Source organism: Lissotriton vulgaris, chromosome 2_1 (assembly GCF_964263255.1).
Source record: "Lissotriton vulgaris chromosome 2_1, aLisVul1.2, whole genome shotgun sequence".
Lineage (NCBI taxonomy): Eukaryota > Metazoa > Chordata > Amphibia > Caudata > Salamandridae > Lissotriton > Lissotriton vulgaris.
The window spans coordinates 1236742420-1236763887 of record NC_141687.1 but is presented as its reverse complement, the minus strand read 5'-3'; the positions used below and the strand labels follow the sequence as shown (position 1 = coordinate 1236763887).

The 21468-nt window shown below is 41.7% G+C and overlaps 1 protein-coding gene across 1 annotated transcript in view; it reads right to left on the bottom strand.

Annotated features, from left to right (window-relative positions):
• The window catches only part of LOC147732424 (uncharacterized), a 2559122-nt gene that overhangs the window by 1190724 nt on the left and 1346930 nt on the right, over window positions 1–21468 (bottom strand). The window contains exons 67-68 of the mRNA XM_086954262.1: window positions 16053–16074; window positions 6450–6638 (exon numbers count right to left, since the gene is read on the bottom strand). Coding sequence (XP_086810388.1) covers window positions 6450–6638; window positions 16053–16074 — 211 coding nt within the window. The remainder of the gene's footprint in view (window positions 1–6449; window positions 6639–16052; window positions 16075–21468) is intronic.

Below are 21468 nucleotides of genomic sequence, written 5' to 3'. Positions count from 1 at the left end.
TATGCTCGGACTACTAGGAGGGCCAGTAATAAGCCCAGAGCCACTTACTTTGGGGGACGAAACCTGCTGCAGTATACTTAAATTCACCTCATCCTGGACTTGTGAAACATTATCACCATCATCTATCTCTAATGACAGGACCTGGAAGCGATTAGGACTTAAGTGATTAGACCAATCAACAGAATCTAAATCAGGCACCTCTCCCAAACACTCCCCAGCACCAACCAAACTAGACTCCCTGCCCAAATGATCCTGTTTGGCTTTTGGGGATATCAGTGGCCCTGTTAACTTTGTCGGAGTTTTCCCCTTCAGTATCAGAGTCTTTGGCAACACCTTAAAAAATGACCTAAGTGAGGGGGTCACCTTGATCTTACGCTCTAATGAAACCCCCTTCCCAATTTCTTACCACTTTTATTGTTCTTACTGATATTAACAGTGGGCCTACCCTTAGCCTTATTCTCTAACACCTCTTTATTATTGGGAACAAGAGAGCCTATCTGATTAGGTAAAAACTTCTGCGGCCCCCTCCCCGCACTCCTTAGCGCGTATCTAGAGACTGCTCCAAAACGACTCTGCTGACTGTGAGGGGGGTACGAAAATCAACGCCCAATCCTTTCCGCCTCACGCCTCTTCCTGGAATCCATACGGTACGTGCAAACCTCCTACACACCGGCCGTCATGAACAACACCCGCAGCCCACAACTAGCTGGCCGCCATGTTTTCGTCAAGCAGGATCCCTACTAATCATAAATCCTGAATTGATTATTTCCTGGTAGAAAGAAGGCTGGTTGATTTACTAGTTCAGGAGGGCCATGTTGGAGCACATTTATCTGACCATTCAGCTATAACCCTCCGCTTGGAGATATGGGATGGCATCTCGGGTTCAATTTGGAGGTTAGATCACACAATACTTTCTGATCACGAAGTAGTAGGTTTTGAAGGAGGAGACAAAGCTATTTTTTGAAAAAAATCAGGGATCAGCCAGGATAGAGATTGTATGGGAAGCGTACAAAGGATTTTTACGAGGGAGATTGGGAGCTTTGGCAGCTAAGAAAAGGAGACTCTATTATGGTAGGGTTACAGACCCGAGAAGAAGATCTGTAAATTAGAGGTGGGCTTGGTAAACTCTGGTAGTAGGGGCTCTAATGAAAAGCTCCTTCAAGATCTTACGGAGTTTAAGACAGAGCTAGTGGGAGTTTTGAGGGCGAGAGTTAAGGAGAAGTGGGATTCTAGCCAGCTTGCTCATTTTGAATATGGTGAGGGCTGCAGTAAGCTGCTAGCATGGAAGACAGAGAGCGACCAAGTTCCGAATCTGATCAAAGAAGTAAAGAGTGTGGAGATGGTCTGATGATTACAGATAACAAAGGTATAGTTGCTGCATTCTATGAATATTTTGGGAAGGTCTATAAGGAGGATATGGTGGTTGAAGATAAGGCTGTTCAGAGTTGGATGGAACTGTTGGACCCCTATCCGATGAGCTTAAGGATGTTCTGAATCAGGAGATTACTGAGTTGAAGGTTGAGGAGGTTATTAGAGGGGGGAAAAGAGGCAAGGCTCCCGGGCCAGGCGGCCTCCCTGCTGAAGTTTATAAACAATTGGTTGGGATACTATCACCGATTATATGTCAGCTGTTTAATGAGATATTTTTAAGTGATGCGTCTCTGCCAACCTTCCTGGAATGAGGCAAATATTACATTAATACTAAAGCCAGGGAAGTTGCCCAAGTCTGTGGAATCATATAGGCCCATCTCATTACTTAATACCGATTATAAGCTTTTTGCTAAAATGATTGCACATAGGCTGAACGATGTCATCTCACAAATAGTTTATGAGGACCAAAAAGGTTTTATTAGGAGAAGATATTTGAAAGAGCTGACTTTTTCCCTCATTGGTGCTATAGATATGGCGTCTGCTCATGATCTTCCCTTGGATGTTATCGCTTTTGATGCCGCCAAGGCGTTTGATCGAGTTAACTGGGTCTATCTGCGCGCGTTAGTAAAATACCTTAACTTGGGAATACATCTTAGTAAATCTCTATCAGCAATATATCAGGCCCCCACCTCTAGAGTACTAGTGAACGGGATGCTAACTCACCCAGTGTCAATTATGCGCGGCACCAGACAAGGGTGCCCGCTATCACCACTTTTATTTGATTTATATATAGAGCCCCTAGCGCGCAAGATAAGGTCTGCTGAGAATATTGTTCCTTTTGAGTTTGAGGGATGGTCTAAGAAGATCGGATTGTATACAGACAACATAATTATTTATACTCCTAATCTACAGGAATTGATGACATGTCTTCTAGACTTCACTAAAGAGTTTGGGGCTGTTTCAGGCTATGATATTAACAAAGAAAAAATAGAAGTTATGGCCTGGAATATAAACACAGAGGGAATTGTATTTAAAAACGAGATGAGGTATCTCGGAGTTAGGATAACGCAGAATATTGCAGATCTCACCAAGGTTAATTTTGTTAAGCTTAAAAATTAGATAAGTTCTAGTTTACGAGGGTGGTCGCATTTACCACTTAAACTGTTTGGTCGGACAAATTTGGGCAAAATGATGCTGTTGCCAAAGTTAACCTTTTTATTTGAAACAGTCCCTCTGATGTTAAAGAGGGATTGGTTCACAAGTTTGCAGAGCGAGATTAGTACTTTTTTGTGGGCATCAAAAGGGCCGCGCCTGTCTTGGAAGAAGCTCAGTAGAAGACTTGTTAAAGGAGGTTTAGCGGTTCCGGACTTACAATTTTATTAGTGGGCTTTTTTGTTGAAAAACAGCAGGATATTGTTGGATATTCTGACTAATACGGTTATTGGGAAAATGTTTGGAGTGATGCCAAGGAAACAAAACTATAATGAAAATGGCTTTATGTATAAATTCGCTGACCCGAAATTCTCCAAAAAGGTTAGGTTAAAGGATTTAAGAGACATAGCAGAGACTTGGTTCAGAATCAGGTGAGCTTTGAAAATTCCCTATTATAGCCAAATGGCTTCGATTTGGATGCATCGGGATCTCGACTTTGGTCTAGGGATCTGTTGGCCCGACCATTAAAGGAGATGGGTCTGCAGAGATGGAAGGAGTTATTCCCGGATGGAAAATTAGTTCTCTGGGGGCACTGTGAGGAGGTATGGGGTCACAGTTTTTCCAAATTCTAATATTTACAGATCCAACGTTGGTCGGCGGTATCGGGTGATCAAATCGGAGCTTATAACGAGTTGGAGGATAAGCCCTTCTCTAACGCTGTATTCAAAAAAGAAATATCACTGTGGTACTGGCTGATGTTAGAAATGGAGGATGGCACTTTCAAGTTACCTGAGACCCTGTGGGGAGACTGCTTGCCGGAGATCACTACAGAAGACCAATGGCAAGTAACAATGGCTATGCTTTATAAAAGAGTAAAGCCTGCAAATTTAAGGATGAATCATTTTTTTACGTTGCACAGGGCGTATTGCTCTCCGCGATGACTCTCCAAATTTGGTTCAGGCGGTGTGGTGGTGTGTCCCAAGTGCAATAGCCCTAATGAAGGTGATTTGCATATGTTTCTGCTATGTCCGAAGATTCAGCCGGTTTGGGAGGCCGTGAGTAGCTGTTTGTCGAATGCCCTAGGGTTGCAGATCAAGGTAAGCCCGGAGTCAGTTATATCTGGAAGACTTGACCTGCAAGGTAAGGGCACAGATGATAATGCAAGGCTTGTTTTCAATTCTATACTCTTGGCACGAAGAGAAATATGTAAATTGTGGGTTTCCCCGGTCTCGCCAATAGAAGCGGACTGGTTATGAGCTATGAGATTTAATGCGAAATTAGATATTTCGGATCAGATGAAGAAGAGATACAAATTTTGGACTGCTTTTTTGGCATGTTTTGGGTGAGGGCAGGGTGTTTTGGTTTTAAAAAAGTATAAATCCAATGATTAAGTCTTAGCCTGATTTGGCTGGTGAAAGTCTTCTTGGTTACTGGGAAGATCTGGGGCAAGGGCTGACGCGCTGTGGAAGAAGACTCCTAATCCCTTTCCTTCGATAGGCTTGGCCCGGAGGGGAGTTTCTATTCTAAAAAGCGTTGTTTTGTCCCTTCCTCTATAGCCAGTAAATGAGGCAGAAAAGCCCAGGGTGGTCTCGTTGAGTTTTGGGCCGCGAAAAGACAGATGAGAAAAGTATGGTACCTATAGCCATCTATGTGGACAGGGCCCACTGCCCACGCCTCTTGCAGACAGACTAAATCAAAGGTGGAGATATACTTAAGCCAATCTGAATCCAACAATTTGTGTACCAAGCCTGCAATGTTCCATGTAATGGCTGAGAAATTGTAAATATACTCTTTTGCAGTAGAACCTTGATATCCGAATACACCAGAACATCATTCACTTCTACGTTTTGAGGCCCGCCCATAATTCGCTATCAATTTCAAAGGTCCAGATCTGACAATGCCAAATAACAGTTGGAAGTTGGTAGGAGTGGTGTGGTATTTTCTCTGCGCCACAAATGTGATTGGGCCTCCAATGGGGGTGAAGTGAAGTTGTGAGCCCTGTTTAAATTTTATACCTGGCTGGTTCGTAGACAGATTATTACAAAAGCCAAGAGGTAGGGAAAATATTTGTGTTGAGACTGATATCGTATTAGGTCATAAGTGTAATAGTTTTTTTTGCCATGGTGGCCGGAGAGTTAAAAATTAAAATCACACAGTCTCCGCAATAGATTTGACTTGTTTACCAAGCCAAGGAACTCTATGAGCCATTAAATGTTAAAATGTCCCTCTGACTGACCATTGATGGTTTTATAAATCCAGTGTCGAACTTTGTGAATTAGTTGGTAGTTTCTTTCTGGTTCCTTTTTAAAACAGGAGTGTTTGCCTAAACAACCACATAGGGACAAGCGGCTGGTTGGAGATCTAACCTCAGCCGTTCATCTATTCTTATTATAAGACAAGGGGCCCTGCCCGATCTTCGTCGGGGTCCGGTTCCGAGGAACTTTGAAGGTTCAAAGCGGGTTGTGAGCGCTGAGGGCGATGTGCCAGGTGCGCTCCAATTCCCCTCCCGAGACCCATGGTGCTAGTAGCGCCCTGTTTTAAAGTGCTGAGATACCCCTGATTTTGGGGTCTTTTTTCTTTAGAATGAGCCACCCGCTCTTCTAATTTTAAGCACTTTTTTCACCTTTTCTTTTTTCACTTTCACGCCCCCAGGTTAGGGTGGACTATTAGAGTGTCCATACCGCCGGGGTATAGTCCTGAAGAATGCCTTGGTGAATTTATACCACTAGTATGGCAGAAACATGTTGACTGATTAATTAACCCTGTGGTATTTAGCTGAATTTAACCAAATCCTAATAACCTTGGCACGTAAATTCAGACACATATACCACTTACCTGTGTCTTAGGGATCACTCATTAAAAACCCTTTTTTTGATACCCTCTTAGGCACTTTTAATTATATTTTACTCACATCACGCCCTCCTCACACTACCAGCTCCGCAGTCTTTCTGGCGTCGCAGCACACCAAAGAGGCACTCGGCCTCTTTGGTGGGGCCCGATGATGAAGCATGACACTGACCAGGTCGGTGTGTGAGGGCCTTCCTACTCAAATTGAGTGAGTGTGTTATCCTTCCATAATTTGCTCCAAATTTGTGGCAGTCCTGTGACTGACCAGACCTCTCTCTTTTTTTGTTGAGGTCTAAACATAGCCACAAGCCTGGCTGAAAACTGCCACTTGAGCAGAGTGAACGCCAGGAGCTGAAAAAACCAGAAGCAGGTTGGACAGCACCAGAAATGGATTTGAAACAGAGCTCGACTCTGATGCCGTTCATGTGTACCAGAGGAGGAAATTAATATGAAATCAAAATGTAGGTCAGATTCAGTGAACAGGCCCACCAACCAGGGGAACTGTTCCATGAACAGGACAGACATAGCAAGGGAAGGAGAGTTCCTCATTCCATATTTTTCATAATCGGTGCAGGAGAGCTAAAGTGGAGAAAACACCTTCCCCTGTACCGCTCTCAATATTTTGTTCTGTAGTTGGACCTGGAAAGGTGACAACGCTACTGGTCATCGGACATTTTAGGTCTTTGCCTTTTAGACAGAAATACGTTGCAATGAAACCTCCCTACATGGAGAAATACCGTTACATACTTGTTCTGCTTGACCTAACAATACTCGTTAGTGTCTTCTAACCTCTTTAAATGCCTTAATCCCTTGAAGTGAAAATGGCCTACAGTAAGATGCTGTACATGCCAATACTGAAACCACATCTTACATTTAACTACACAGCATTACATCTGGTTTACATGCAAGAAGCTTTGCAATACGGCCATGCTGGATTACCTGCTATCTTGTGCCCCGTCCAAAAGTTGAAGGTTTTAGCACTTAAACATGACTTTTGCATGAAGTACTTCTAGTAAAGACCTAGATGGGCGTACAAAAAAATCAAGATCACTAGAAAACAAAAGAAAAGAGATACTGACCCAGCAGAGCAGAATCCTGTTTGAGACAAGTCTTTGAGCCCAGCCTTATTACAGTACCGGCCGGCAGGGCAAGGGAGGCACTGCTCTTGAGTAGTCAGACCTGATGCAGGTGAGTAAGAACCGATTGGGCAAGGCACCGGAGATCTGGACCCAGGAGGGCAGAAACATCCTGCTGGGCAGATGTCATTCCCAAGAACAGACAATGCAGATTGCCCCACCTGCAAGAAGAACAACATAGAAAGTAATGTAGTACAACCTTCAGTACTCAAGCATATTGCTAATGATGTGCTAGTGTACCTATCCATAGGTTTGAGTATGTAAATGTGCTCATCTGTGTGCATGGACGGTATCAATTTGAATGCCAGAAGGGTAAGAGACGAATAGAGTTATTCACAACACAAGGTATAATTTCAAAGGAGGGCCACTTAGCGGACACCATTTTGAGCCAGTAACAGATAAAAGTACTAAAATGTTAAATGAGTAGTCTAGCAGCAAAAGGTGTTTATGTACACTCTTTATATTAGCCATGAGGTACACATTACTAGAATGTATAGCAGAGCCAAATCAGCACATTTCCTAACAGAAAAGTGCCACTACAATGGTGGTTGGACAGTACCCCCTAGATCAGGAGTGTCCAACGTTGGTTCAGATGGGATGGCTGTACGACTTATTTACAGACTAATTATTGGCGGTTCATACACACTCTTCATTTAGAACAATTGTATGTGAATGTATCTTGTGTGGATACTGTGAAAGTCTGAAATGGATTCAATGCTGTTGAGTCTTCTTGGACACCATAGGCATAGACCCTGTCCTCCTCACTGCTTCTCTTTCACGCCTCTTTTCTTGACATCCAAGGCTACAATCACATCTTGGCCCCAAAAGGATGTGTGTGTCGCAAGTGATGACACAAGATTAAAAAAATTATAATACACAACTCATTTACTGATTAAAGACATGAAAAGCTGAAAGTGTATTTTACACACGTTAGACACAGTAACACATGAAACCGAGACAAGTGTAGTAGAAGCACTGTAAAAGCATGCTTTAAAATGCAAGATGAAGAAAACATACACACATTGCAATACTAATACACGAAAATGAGCTGCACTAATGAGAATTTCTTATGAACATGTTGTTTATTAGCATTTATTGATGAAATTGTGCTGTTAATAAAGTGGCATAGTGCTTCTAATGCCTTCTGTTAGAATGCACAATTTAGAAATGTTGGTGCAAAAATGTGTAGAAACTAGGTACGATCTTGAATTTTTGCATAATAATACTGGAGACTCTATAATTTATGAAAAGTGAAAAACACATTTTATAGTGTGAATTTAGAAAATTATATATTTATATGAATTTTGAGAAAAAATGTGCTAGTAGGGTATTTATAAAGTTAGCAAATTCCATGTAATTATGTCTGGTGAAAGTTCTTTATAGTACCTATTTGAAATGATTTATCACACTATGGGGTCCGTTATGATGGCGGGCTGGCACCGTAATGGAATGCAGAACCATCTGCCAGGGGTGCAGTGGTCTCGTACTTGCAATTAGGATGCCACTGCAACCGTGGCGGTGGCAACCCCCATTCCCAGCATTGTGGTGGGCGGTGACTGCCACCTTGTGCATGCAACTGCAAGGGGGTACCATAGGTACCCCCATGTGCACCTCCCACCCCCCAACACCCTGGGGGCCCATAACGGGCTCCCAAAAGCATAGACCGCATGCCTTTCCATGGCGGCAAGGCCGCCATAGAAAAGCTGATCTCCGCCATTATCCTAATGGGGTCCAAAGTTTGATATTGCTATAGAGTTTATTTCATTTAAAGTGTGTAATGCCAATTTAAAGGCTTTTTCAAAAATGCTTTTTCCCTAATGCCGACCTTTTTCCTCACCTAATACAATGGTCCATTCACAACTAGTAAAATGTTGCTTTATTTGTCCTATACATGTATAATTTTTGGCATTCCTAATTGCTTCTTCGACGTTCGCAGTAAATATTCCTGCTGGAACAGGATTTCAGCTGTTGCTATAGATGGATACTGTGGTGCCCATTAGGATGGCGGGCAAATCCCCCATGCCGGGCCGGTGGTAGCCACTGCGGGCCCGGCGAGGGCGATCCCCCCGCCATCCTGCCATGAATGACCCCGCCACATTAGAATGACGGATGGAAAGACTGTCTGCTGCTTTTCTGCCGGGTGACTCGGTGACCAGGCGGAAATTGGCCATAATATGGTGGTGTGTCTGCAAGACACTGCCATCCATATTATGATGTAGGCGGTCACCTGCCTTTCCATGGCAGTGGTGCCGGCATGAGACATTGCCATTTTGACTATTCCTACTCTGAGACATGGACGTTATTTTGATCAAGTTTCCTTTATTTATTTTATTTTATGCTAATTGACTCGCCCTTAATGGACTTTAAATTTGGCCCCTTTCCCCTTCCTTTGTAGGATTTGAGCAGTAAGACAAACAACTATCCTTCTGCCTTTAATGGGTGCAGAGACAGAATATCGATGCCAAAATATCGAATTACACTAATATTGATGCAAAAATATTGTGGGTCAAGAATATAGACAGCCAAAATATCCTGGTGAAGAATATCGACTTTGGGTAAGTAATATTGATGTAAAAAATATCCAAGTGTTTAATATCGTTTGCAAAAATATAGATGTAAAAAATATAAATTTTGTATTAATGTCATGTTTGTTAATATATATTTTATATGTGTGGTATGTATGTATTTTTTGTATAAGAATTGTTTGTATTTTTATTATATGTGTTAAAATTTTTGCAGTTATTAGAAATAAAATGTTTGAATTTTCCATTTTTAGCTCCGTAACGGGTTGTGGGTTTATAGGGGAATAGGGTGGGAAGTAATTTAATCATATAAGATTTATTGAATATTTTTTGTGGTCATTAGTATATATTTTTTTTATTTTGCGTTTTTAGTTCCGTAGCGGGTTGTGAGTTCATAGGGGGATAGGGTGGGAAGTAATGTATTTATATAAGATTTATTAAATGTTTGGAGGAGTAATTTCTTTTATTTGAATGTTGCGTTTTTAGTACCGTAGCGGGTTGTAGGTTTATAGGGGAATAGGGGAATAGGGTGGGAAAACATTTAATTATAGTAAATGTATAGATTTTTTCAGTTAGTAATAATTTTTGAATTGAGATGTTATGGTGTTGAATGTGTGCATTAATTTTTTGTCAATTTTGAAATAATTAGTTGTTAATGAATTTTAATGAATAAATTGGCAATTAATTATGTTAATTTTGTAAATTTGTGTGTGTGTTGTGCTGTTTATATGTGAAAATGGTGAGAAGGAAGTTATGGTAATTGTGTACTTCTTTTTAGGTGTGTGATGTGCATATTACATTGTCAAAGAATGTGTATTCAATCAATGTTTACTAATTATTTTTATTAATAATAACTTTTGATATCATGAAAATAACAATGTTGAAGGTTTTATTTATTGGTATAGTGTTATAGGGTAGGAAATAAAAGAAATACATTTATGGTTAAAAACATTTTTGTCTGTTAATATTTGCTTCTTTTAAATACATATTATTTATAAATGTATATATTTTTTATAGATAATAGTTCTACCTTTTTATTATATGTATTTAATATATTTCATATTAAGGTTTAATATATTTAATCTGATATTTTGCAAATATTGTTTATTTATTTTTTAACTCTTTAAATGTTATTATTAATTTTTGTTTCCCTGCTGTCCAATACTTTCCTTACTGTTTCACTCACTGGAGTGGGAATAGTAATTTTTACTCCTCCACTATCAAGAACTTTTTCTACTGTTGCATTGACTGGAGTGGGAATAGTAATTTTTACTCCTCCGCTATCCAGCACTTTCCCTACTGTTGCACTCACTGGAGTGGGAATAGTAATTTTTACTCCTCCGCTATCCAGCACTTTTCCTACTGTTGCACTCACTGGAGTGGGAATAGTAATTTTTAGACTTCCACTATCCAACACTTTCCCTACTGTTGCACTCACTGGAGTGGGAATAGTAATTTTTACCCTTCCGCTATCCAACACTTTCCCTACTTTTGCACTGACTGGAGAGGGAATAGTAATTTTTACCCCTTCGCTATCCAGAATTTTTTCTACTGTTGAAGTCACTGGGGTAGGAATAGTAATGTTTACCCCTCTGCTATCCAATACTTTCCCTACTGTTGTATTTATTGTATTGCAAAATGTAAAAAAAAAATAATTGTTACATTTTTATATTCATTAAAAGATGGGTATTTTGTATTTCAAATTATTGAAATATGTATATATTTAATGTTTATATAATTTAAAAGTTTAAAAATTAAATAAAGATAATAGTTAATAAATTATATTTAAGTAAATATATGTAAATATATACATTATTAGGTGTGTGTGTTTATATTTTTAAATTAAGTTTATTTGTTATATTTAGTTAAAATATTACATTTAATTTATTTTATTCGAAATATTAATAATATTTATTATATTTTATTTAAGTTATATATATTTTTAAGTCGATATTTTTAGATCTATATTTGTTACTTTGATATTTTTCTACCAATATTCTTGTACTTACCTGTTTAAGTATAAGGAGTCGATATTTTTGTATTCTATATTTTTAAGTTGATATATGTGAATGTCTATAGTTATTACATCAATATTTCATCAAGGAACCCTTTAATGGTAGAGGCACTCTGTAAACTGATTTTTATAATAACCATCTGATGAATCCTTACCTAAATGTTTGCTGCTTTAATGCAAGCTGTGTTATTCTAAACTGACATTCTCAAAAGATTGCTTATTGCTATGGATTTTGAATCTTTAATACCATAACTAAGTTAATCTATTGCCTGCCTGAGTTTATTATTGAGTCTTGTTGGTTCTTCCATTTAAACTGCGCTATTTTACAAATAATTTAGATGCATTGCAGGGAGAATCAGCAAGCTCTTTTCAGAACATCAAGTATTACTTCTTTTGTTCTCTGTTGCTGTTGCAGTGCTTGTAGTGTACATGATTCTAGTCCGACTTAACTTCTTCTGGAGGTTGGCTCTTCCTGTTGGTATTCTTTATTACTACAGCATGGTCATGAGAGTGGTGTACCTAAATCTGATCTCAAATGTGTGAATTAGCTGTATGGTTAGAGTAGTAAGGAGTGTAATTACATTTTTTCCATGCTTGCGCTGCAACAAAACTTTTGTTGCAGAGCTATGCTTCTGCCTAATGAAATGAGATTTTAGGGTGCCAAAAATATTCCTTTGCCCAAGTCAAAAAATTCACCATTATTGGTTCAGCAAAAAGAAGGCTTCATGGAGTGCTGATGGAGTATCGTTCTGGATAAAGTCTACGTGTAGCAGCAAAGGAGTGTGAGTATGAATAGGAGTGAGGGCCACTACGGCTTTTGCTTAAGATAGTGTTTTTTTAAATCGCTGTGCGTTGAGGGGAGTGAAGTGATTAAAGTCCCCATGCATGATTGTGGCGCTTTGTGCAAAGTTAAAGTTGTGAAAGGTTCAGTCACAGCCTAAGGTCTTGAGATATTTATCTATTGGGATGTCTAAGTTTTGAAGACATTGAGTGAGTTGTCTGCTGTATTGTGGTTTCGGTCATGGGACATCACTGACAACACTTTGATAAGGATTCTCTTTGTGTGTTAATGATAAATGGATGTTATGTTTGATCTCAAGTGCACAGGGAAAACTATATCAATTAAGGGTGAAATCCTTCTGCTTGAGATTTCATATAAAGTGAAAAATTATAGAAAAGTTTACTTACCTTGTGAGAGTGGATATCCTTTAGTGGACCTGACAGTTTTATTTATTACTGGTATTGTTTTGTTAAATTGTTCAGAGGGAAACATGCAGGAGAGGACTGTGAATGAGGGTGTGCTGCTGCAAGGAGCAAGACTGACGTCACAGTGTGTCACATTGTGATTGTTCGGTTGGTGTAAAGCCGCCATGGAATTTGTTGACTGCGTCATAAGAGTTGCGCTGTCATTGGTTGTGGTTGCTGAACAGGTGAATTGTGGGATAATTATATTTCCTGGATTTACAGAAATATTTTGAGAATAGAGAACTGAATAAAATAAACATTTTTAAATAATTGCAGAAATTAGTAATGAAAGATGAGACCATACCCGTCAAATCAAAGGTAGAAGCACCACCTGAGGGTACACCAGGATACATTGTCATGATGGACAAAGGATTACATCCATAAGTGTAACTCGAGTTTTGGCATAACCTTACTGAGAAAGATGAGACATTACAGTTTCCTCGTTATGGAACATTCATTTTGAGGGTTTTTATCAAATTTAAGGAAATCAATGTATGAAATGAAAGACCCTGTAAGATCCACTGATATTGAGGCTTTAAATACCTGGGAGCATATTGCTCATCAGCAAGACAAAGAGAAATCTCAAGGGAGGTATAGGAGAACTATGGATCATTATGCAGAATCTGGATGGGATGCTCAACTGAAAATGTGGAGGGCAGATGTAATACATGAACATGACTGTATCCGGTGCTGGAGTTTGAGGAAGTTGCTAAGGACAAGAGAAGAGAGATAAAAAAGCATTTAGAAACATAAAAACTTGATTCAGAGAAAGAAGAATTACACATTTTTAATGATTTATTGATGAATCCTCCAGCAGCTGAAAATCCTAATCCTCCTATAATGCCTGCAGTGCCTAAGGAATCTATGCTTACTTCTCCTGTGAGTGGGAAAACAGAAATGTCAGCTCCTATGAACCTGATTAATTCAAGTACTCCAGACACTTTGGGGCTTATAAGTATGTCAGGCAAAATGGGAACGCGCGCTAAGGGTGCAGCTGTCCCGCACATCCCATTAGGATGCGTCCGTCACACTGGCGGGCACATCCCGCATTTTTAACATTGCGGCGGGCGGTGCTGAAAGCACCGCTCGCCGCAATGCTAAAAATGCATGTTATGCTTTTCAATGCACAACGTGTCAGGAACCGCACGGTGCATGCCACGTTGCACATTGAAATGCAGGGGGGGTACCATAGGTACCAGCCATATGCACCCCCCACCCCCAGAGTACCTGGGGGCCCGAAACAGGCCCCCGCAAGAAATTCCTGCATGCCTTTCTGTGGGCGCCACGGAAAGGCATGTTCCCACCCACATCTTAAAATGGCTGGCGGGGTCTGTTAGACACCACCACAATTGATCCCTTTTCCGCCCGGTCGACTTGTCGACCAGAAGGAAAAGAGGCGAACGGCCCGGTGGGTGTGATCCGCCCGCCATCCTAATGGGGCCCTTTGACTGTTCCCGTTACTATTGGACCTGTTGTGCCGCTTTACAAGTCTGGGTTACAGGTAAATTCTGTTCACAAGTTGATTGTACCTACTGGAAAAAACACAGTGTGTCAGACCTGACAGCAAGATCCATGCTTCATACAGCCCTGGTTCTGATTCAAACTAATAATTCTGCAGCTATGAATGTTGTCCCTAATGAGACACAATTTGATCCACCACAAATAATGGTGCAGGGATTTCCACCTTTTCCTTGTCCCAAACTGAGTGACCCACCTGAAATTAATTATCATGCTTCTGACATGGCTGTTCCAATGGGTATTTCAGTTCCAGATACATCCGTACTAAGGGCATCATTAGAATGGCGGGCGGACTTTGTCCGCCCGCCATCCTTTTGTAGAATGGGACCACCCGCCATTGGTGCGGGGGTCCTGTGGGTGACATTAGGATGCGCCCGCCACACTGTCAGGCGCATCCTGCATTCTTGACATTGCGGCGGGCAGTGCTCTCAGCAGCAACCGCCTCTATGCCAAAAAGGCATGTTGTGCATTTCCATGCACAACGTGAAAGGTGCCTGCCATGTTGTGCATGGTACTGACGTACCCCCCCATGTGCTCCCCCCAGAATCCCAGGGGGCCTGCTACGAGCCCCCTATGGCGAGAACCGCCTGCCTTAACGCCGCCACGGAAAGGCATGACCGCACATGCATCATAATATGGATGGCTGTGTCTACCAGACACCACCACCATATTAACTGCTTTTCGGCCTGGTAGGCGATCGGGCGGATTGCCAACCGGCGGAAAACCGGCGGACGGTCTTTCCGTCCGCCGGGGTCCCCCTCGCCAGAGTAATATGGCTGGGTGGAATTGGTATGCAGGCGGGCACAAATATCGGGCGGATCGCCACCGCTATGTAGGCGGTGGCGATCCGCCCGACATGCTAATGGGCCACCAAATGTGCAACCTGGAACAAGTGCAAATTTTTATAATGGAAGCCTAAATTGAAGCAATACAAGGTAGCAATCCGGGTTTACCCCTCAATAATTTGAAAAAGAATATAGTACCCCAAATAATCAGAATTCAGCAATAGTTTTAGCTTCAGTTTCAGGTTCAGCTATGAATTCAGTTCCACTGAAAACTTCATTTTCTAGTTCAGCACCTACTTCAGATCTGGTTTCAGGTTCAAGATCAGTTCAAAATTCAGTTCATGAGAATAGAGGACCCATGGATGTGAGCTGAATAAAAGTTGAACTGAAAGAAATGATTCAAGGAATACTTAGCCCTTCAAGATTAGATGTCTACCAAGAGGAGGAACTGTTATTTCTCTGTAAGCATGACAAGCAAAATTAACATGATAAATTGGTATAATTTTCTTAGAAATATGGTATAGATATTTGAAATTCAAAGATTTTACAAAAATCATAAAGGTTAGGTCTTGTTGACAAAGACATTGTAAACATGAGGGCACAAAGACAGAAATTGCAGATAAAAGAGCGAATGGTTTTAATCAGAAAATGGAAAGAAAGAGAAAAGTGGGAAGAAGATCATTGAAAAAGAAAGAAACAAAGGAGTTAGAGTGAAGTCATCACCTGATATTTTTGATGGTAGTATATGGGACGTACAAATGCTCCCTATGAGAGAAATACCTGCAGGAGGTTATGTTGATGTAAATTTGACAAGGCCTGATATTTTGTCATTTACAAATGATTTCCCTAAATTAAGAGAAAAGCCTGAGTCAGAACCAGAAAGGGATCATAGAACAGGGGCACCATCTCTAGTTGTAATGAGGAAATACCAGCAGGTAATAAATCACCTGAAGGCTACAATTTCCACAAAAGAGATTGATTATGTACAGATTGACCAGACAATCCAAGAGAGAGTACTATAGGCTTTCATACAGTATCGTGGATTGGTCAATATAGCAGATAATGATGTGGGACATTTTGTTTACAGGTTTGTGTTCGGTTTGAGACCTGAGATTTCGAACATGACCTGACAGCAATTACTTTGCTGGCAGAGCAAACCACTAGATGAGATTTTGCTTTACGCAAAATATTGTGGTGACAAGATTAGGATGAAGCATAAGAAGCTCAAGGAGAAAATAATGATGGCCCAGATAAAAGTAATGTAGAAAAGTCAAAATCAGATGGGTTTTGATAACACAGTACAGCAGAGGTCTTCAATCTGTGGGGCCTGACCCCCAGGGGGGTCGTGGAGTCCTGAAAAGGGGGTCGCAGATTCTGTCAGAGCAGTTCCTTGAAACGTGTGGTTTCCCTTAGTGGTGTAAGGTTGATTGAGGGTGCTCACAGCGGAGGCCTAATTAACACAGAGGGATGGAAAACATCAAAGCCTCATGAACAAGTAAAAGGTTTTTTAAAGACCTGTGAAGTACTTGGGTGTGGCTTTGTGTGTGTCCAAGCTGTTTCAGCCGGGCTCACATACACAAGGGGGGAGCGGGGTGGGGTGGCTGGGGGAGGAGGCTGTAGCCCTTTGAGTTCAATGGACGTTGCAGAGCTGTGGGTCCCGCCAGTAATTGCACGTGAAAGTGCCTGTGTGTGATAAGTGTTGACAAGAGCATACTATCCCTGACTCCTTGACTAACTAGTGGGAGACCTGGACATGCAGCGTCTGACCACCTGACAGAGACCAGTGATAGCTGATACTCTCACTGAAACCAGTGATAGCTACAGCATGCAACCTCTGACCCACCGAAATTGACCAATGATATATGGGGCATGGAGCATCTGACCACCTCACAGCTGCAGCATGCTACCTCTGACCCCTTGGCAGAGACCAGGGATGCATGTGGCAATAGCCGCAGCACATTGCCTCCGACCAGCTGTAGTGACCAGTGACATCCGTAGCATGCTGATTCTAGCAAAGAAAGCTAGAGGGTACTGCCTCTTACTGCCTGACACTGTCCAGCGGTAGCTGAAGCACTCTGCTTCTGACCACCGGACCGTCACCAGTGATATCCACAACATGCTGCCTGTGACAGCGACCACTGATAGCTGGAGCACGCTGCCTTTGAGAGCAGCAGGACTCTGCCTCTGACCACTGAATGGTGATCAGTGACTGATGGAGCCTCCTGTCCCAGCCAATGAGCAGTGACAGTTGGAGCATGCCGCGCCTCACCAATGGATAGTGACAGCTGAAAACTACCAATGGCAGCAATGCATGCTGACTGTGACGTCTGATAATGGCCCGCGAGAGACATTTCATGATGCCTCTGAACACTCAGCAGTGACCAGTGACAGCTGGAGTATGCTTCTTATGATCACTCAACAATGCTCGATGTGCTGCAGCTGATCACCTGACAGGCGACAATGACCAATGATAGCCAGAGCATGCAACTGTTGATCACCGGACAGATCCGTACTAGTCACAGCACACTACCGCTGATCACCAGACAGACCAGTGCTAGTTACAGCATGCTACCACTGACCACCTGACAGAGACCAGTGCTAGTCACAACATGCTGCTGCTGACCACATGACATTGACTAGTACTTTTGAGTTTGAGTTCAATGGACGTTGAGCACCAGGAGCTGTGTGTTCCCCCAGTGATTGCACGTGAAAGGTCCTCCGCCCCCCCCCCACGTCCCATAAATCATTGGTTCAAGTCCCATGAGCCCTCATACCTGGAGCTGTTCTTCACGGTGAGATGTTGTTACACCCTGTCTGCCCTCGCCCCCAGCAGGGAGGCACAGAGATGCCCTCCCATGAGAAAGGAAGAAGAAGGAAGAAGACGCTGAGATATACTGACACACCACCTCCCCCACGCCCCCACGCCCCATGAGAGAGTCACAGAAAAGGTGGGTGGAAGAATGATGGGTAGATGGATGGATGAAAGGGTGGACAGATGTATGGATGGATGGATGTAAGCATGAAAGGGTGGATGGATGAAGGATGAATGGAGGAAAAGGTGGGTGGATGAATGATAAGTGGATTGATGAAGGAACAGGTGGATGGATGAAGGATGGATGAAAGGGTGGATGGATGAAGGATGGATGTATGGATGGAAGGATGAAAGGGTGGATGGATGAAGGATGGATGTATGGATGGATAAAAGGTTGCATGGATGAATGATACATGGATGGATGTGTGAAAAGGTGGGGGGATGAATGATGGGTGGATCGATGGATGAAAGGTTAGGTGGATGAAGGATGGATGTATGGATGAAAGGGTGGATGGATGTATGGATGGAAGGATGAAAGGGAGGATGGATGAAGGATGGATGTATGGATGGATAATAGGTTGCATGGATGAATGATGGATGGATGTGTGAAAAGGTGGGTGGATGAATGATGGATGGGTGGATGGATGAATGGATGGAAGGGTGGATGGTTAAAGGATGGATGTATGGATGGAAGGATGAAAGGGTGGATGGATGTATCAATGGAAGGATGAAAGGGTGGATGGATGTAGGATGGATGGATGTGTGAAAGTGTGGGTGGATGAATAATGGATGGATGGATGTGATGAGGTCTAACAGGCACATTTATGGTTGTCTATAGTTGTTGATGATGAGGAGTACCAGTTTCTAGAAACTTTTGTCGGAAGGGGGTCCTTACGCCTAAAAAGGTTTTACAAGGGGGTCTCGGCATCAAAAAGTTTGAACACCTCTGCAGTACAGGGAAGTTATGATCAAGCTCCGATGATGCAACCTGCTAATGATTTTCAACAGCAGAATTTTCCATCCCAAGGTAGACGTTGTGATAATCCTGTAGATCCTAGAACTGGTGTTGATGTGTTGCTTTTGAAGAAAACAAATAAATGTCATGCTTGCAGACAATTTGTACATTGGAGAAGCGAGTGTAAGTCTGTTATAAATATTGTAGGAAATCATATGCAGAATGTGGAATCTGCACAGTCTCAAGGGAATAACATGGGACAGAGAAAGGACAGAGAATACAGAAATCTAATGTATCACAGCAAATGCAAATGCCCAAGGCTCTAATACCACAACAGAATGCTCAGGTTCAAAGATACAATGCGAATCAAAAACAGCAGATGAATACAAATTATTTCCAGAATCAAAATGCAGCAGAGCAGTATTTGATCCAATTGGATGACAGAAAGCAGGACCTGTTAACATTACAGTGCCTGATGGGGCAGAAGACAACGTGTTTGGCACAGCCATAGAGGTAGACCAGAGTGGTCCCTATGTGGTAGGAGAAGTGGATGGCAATCCTGTCTCATTCTATGTTGACAATGGTGCTATGCCAGCGGTTCCTACCCTACCCCTCTCAGTAAAAAGTATCTAAGTTGCAGGAGTTACAAATAAAAAGTTGTCTACACCAATTCCAGAACCAGTTACAGTTAAAATATGATCCTTCAAGGCTCTACATCGATTTGATGTGTGACAAAAGTCCAGTGAACCTGCTTGGACGTGATCTACTATGTAAATTAAATTGTTCAATTCATTGCATACCCAGATGCATTGAATTTCATATCAATAATGAGGATGTTGTTTTTAAACTTGCCTAACAGAAATCAGATGCAGGGATGTATCTTCTCCTGATGAGTAAGGATCTGCCCATCAAATTGAAGTCTGAAACTTTACAGGTAAAGATATCGGACTAATCAAAGGTGTCAACCCAGTCCAAATTACAGTTAAACCAAAGGTAGAGTTTCCAAGAATCCCACAATACAATTTATCTGCAGATACTATTGCCAGAATTATTCCTGTGAGCCACTCACTGATTGAGCAAGGGATCTTGAAGGAGATAATGTGAAGTCCATGTAACTATCCCACTATGGGCTTGCAGGAGGCGAATTGCAAGTAATATATTGTGCAAGATTTTCAAAGGTTTAACTCTATTGTTGATCATGCTGTCCTGTGGCACTGAATCTAGCTGTGATTTTATTTCAAATTCCATGTGAATTTGAATGTTTTTCAGTTGTCAACTTATGCCGGGCTTTCTTTTCTATCCCATTGCATGAAAAAAAATGTTTTCGCTTTCCAGTACAGCAGTCGTGTTTTGGAATGAGTCCCACAAGGGTATACAGAGAGACGCTCAGTTTTTAATCGGATAATCAAAATTAATCTTGTGGCTCTGAAAAATGTCAAACCATTCAGTGTTAGTGCAGTATCCCAACCTGTTTGGGGCATCAACTACAAAGGAAGCTTTCGAAATTGACACTATTGCTTTGTTGAACCATTTTGCAGAAAATGGACATAAAGTATCCCCAACCAAATCACAGTTTTAAAAATCTGAAGTCCTGTACTTAGCACATCACATTGAGGAAGGAGCGAGGAAAGTGTCACAGGAAAGAATCTCATTGATTCTTAACATGAATTCCTCCAGCTACCCAAAAGGAAGGCTGCGTGTTCTTAGGAATGGTGGGCTATTGCAGACAGTGGATTCAATATTTTTTCTTCACAGTAAAACCACTCCAGAGGTTGACACACAAAGACGTGTCTGATCCTGTAGCATGGGATGACAATTTCATGAATGTTTTCACAGAGTTGCTAGAATGCCTTTGCAGGGCACCAGCTTGGGAATGCCCGATTACAAGTGCTTTGTGATATTTTTCAGTGAAAGAGAAGGCTTTACTCTTTCAGTGTTGACACATATGCATGGACGCAATCGCAGTCCTATTGCCTAGTTTTCAGCTACACTTGACCCTGTTCTGGCTGCATTGCCTGGATGTTTGAAATTAGTTGCACTTACATGTGTGAATCTTGAGAAATGTGAATGTATCCTCATGGGTCATCCACTGACAGTATGTGTGCCCCAATTGGTGGATATACTGTTGATTCATACTCAAACACAGTACCTGACCAATAGTCGTTTGACTAAGTATAAGCAAATTTTGCCGGGTGCAGAGAATGTGATTCTTAAAAGATGCACAGTGCTAAACCCGGTAACTTTGATGCCATTGCCTGGAAATGAGAACGTGATTGATGAAGTTGAGCATGATTATTTGGATTTGAGTAAACGGTGTACTGTCCAGACCTGATATCTCAGCCGAGCCATTGCTTGAATCAGATCATGTGTTAATTGTTGATGGTTCATGTTTGAGAGACAATGCAGGTAATCTGAAAGATGATTAATCTGTATGTACAGTTGGATGTACTGTGGAAGCTTCATGGTTGCAAGGAGTGGTTTCAGTGCAAATTGCAGAGCTTATAGTTCTGACAAGAGCATGTACCATTACAGAACAGCCCAAGTTACAAGTTACACTGATAGTCAGTATGGCTTTGGAGTCCTACATGACCTTGGGCAATTGTGGTCACAGCGTGGGATCATGACGACCTCTGGTTTTCCCATTAGAAATGGACAGTGCATAAGTAGACTTTTGCAGTCCCTAAAATTGTCTGCCAAAATTGCTGTTGTCAAATGTGTTGCTCATTGGAAAGGTGCTGACTATGTAACAGTAAGCAACCATTATGCTAACGAGATGGCAGGTTATTGTGCCTTGAATGCACATTCTTTTAATGAAAAAATTCTTAAAGACACATTCAATGTCACAGATTGTAATTTGTTGTCAGCTTTAGATACCTGTGAGGAAGTGAATACATTGCCGGAAGAGGTGCTGGAAGCAGAACAGAAGGGTTGGGTGCAAGCAGGTTGCACCAAATGAGAAGACATTGTATGGGTTTATATTGATGGCAGATCAGTGTTGCCTGAAGAGCCTACTGTCACCAATGGCAAGACACTACCATGGTCCTGCACATGTTGAGAGAGATGCAATCATGCAGCTTTTCCAACAGGTGGGTCGATCCTAGATTTAGAGTA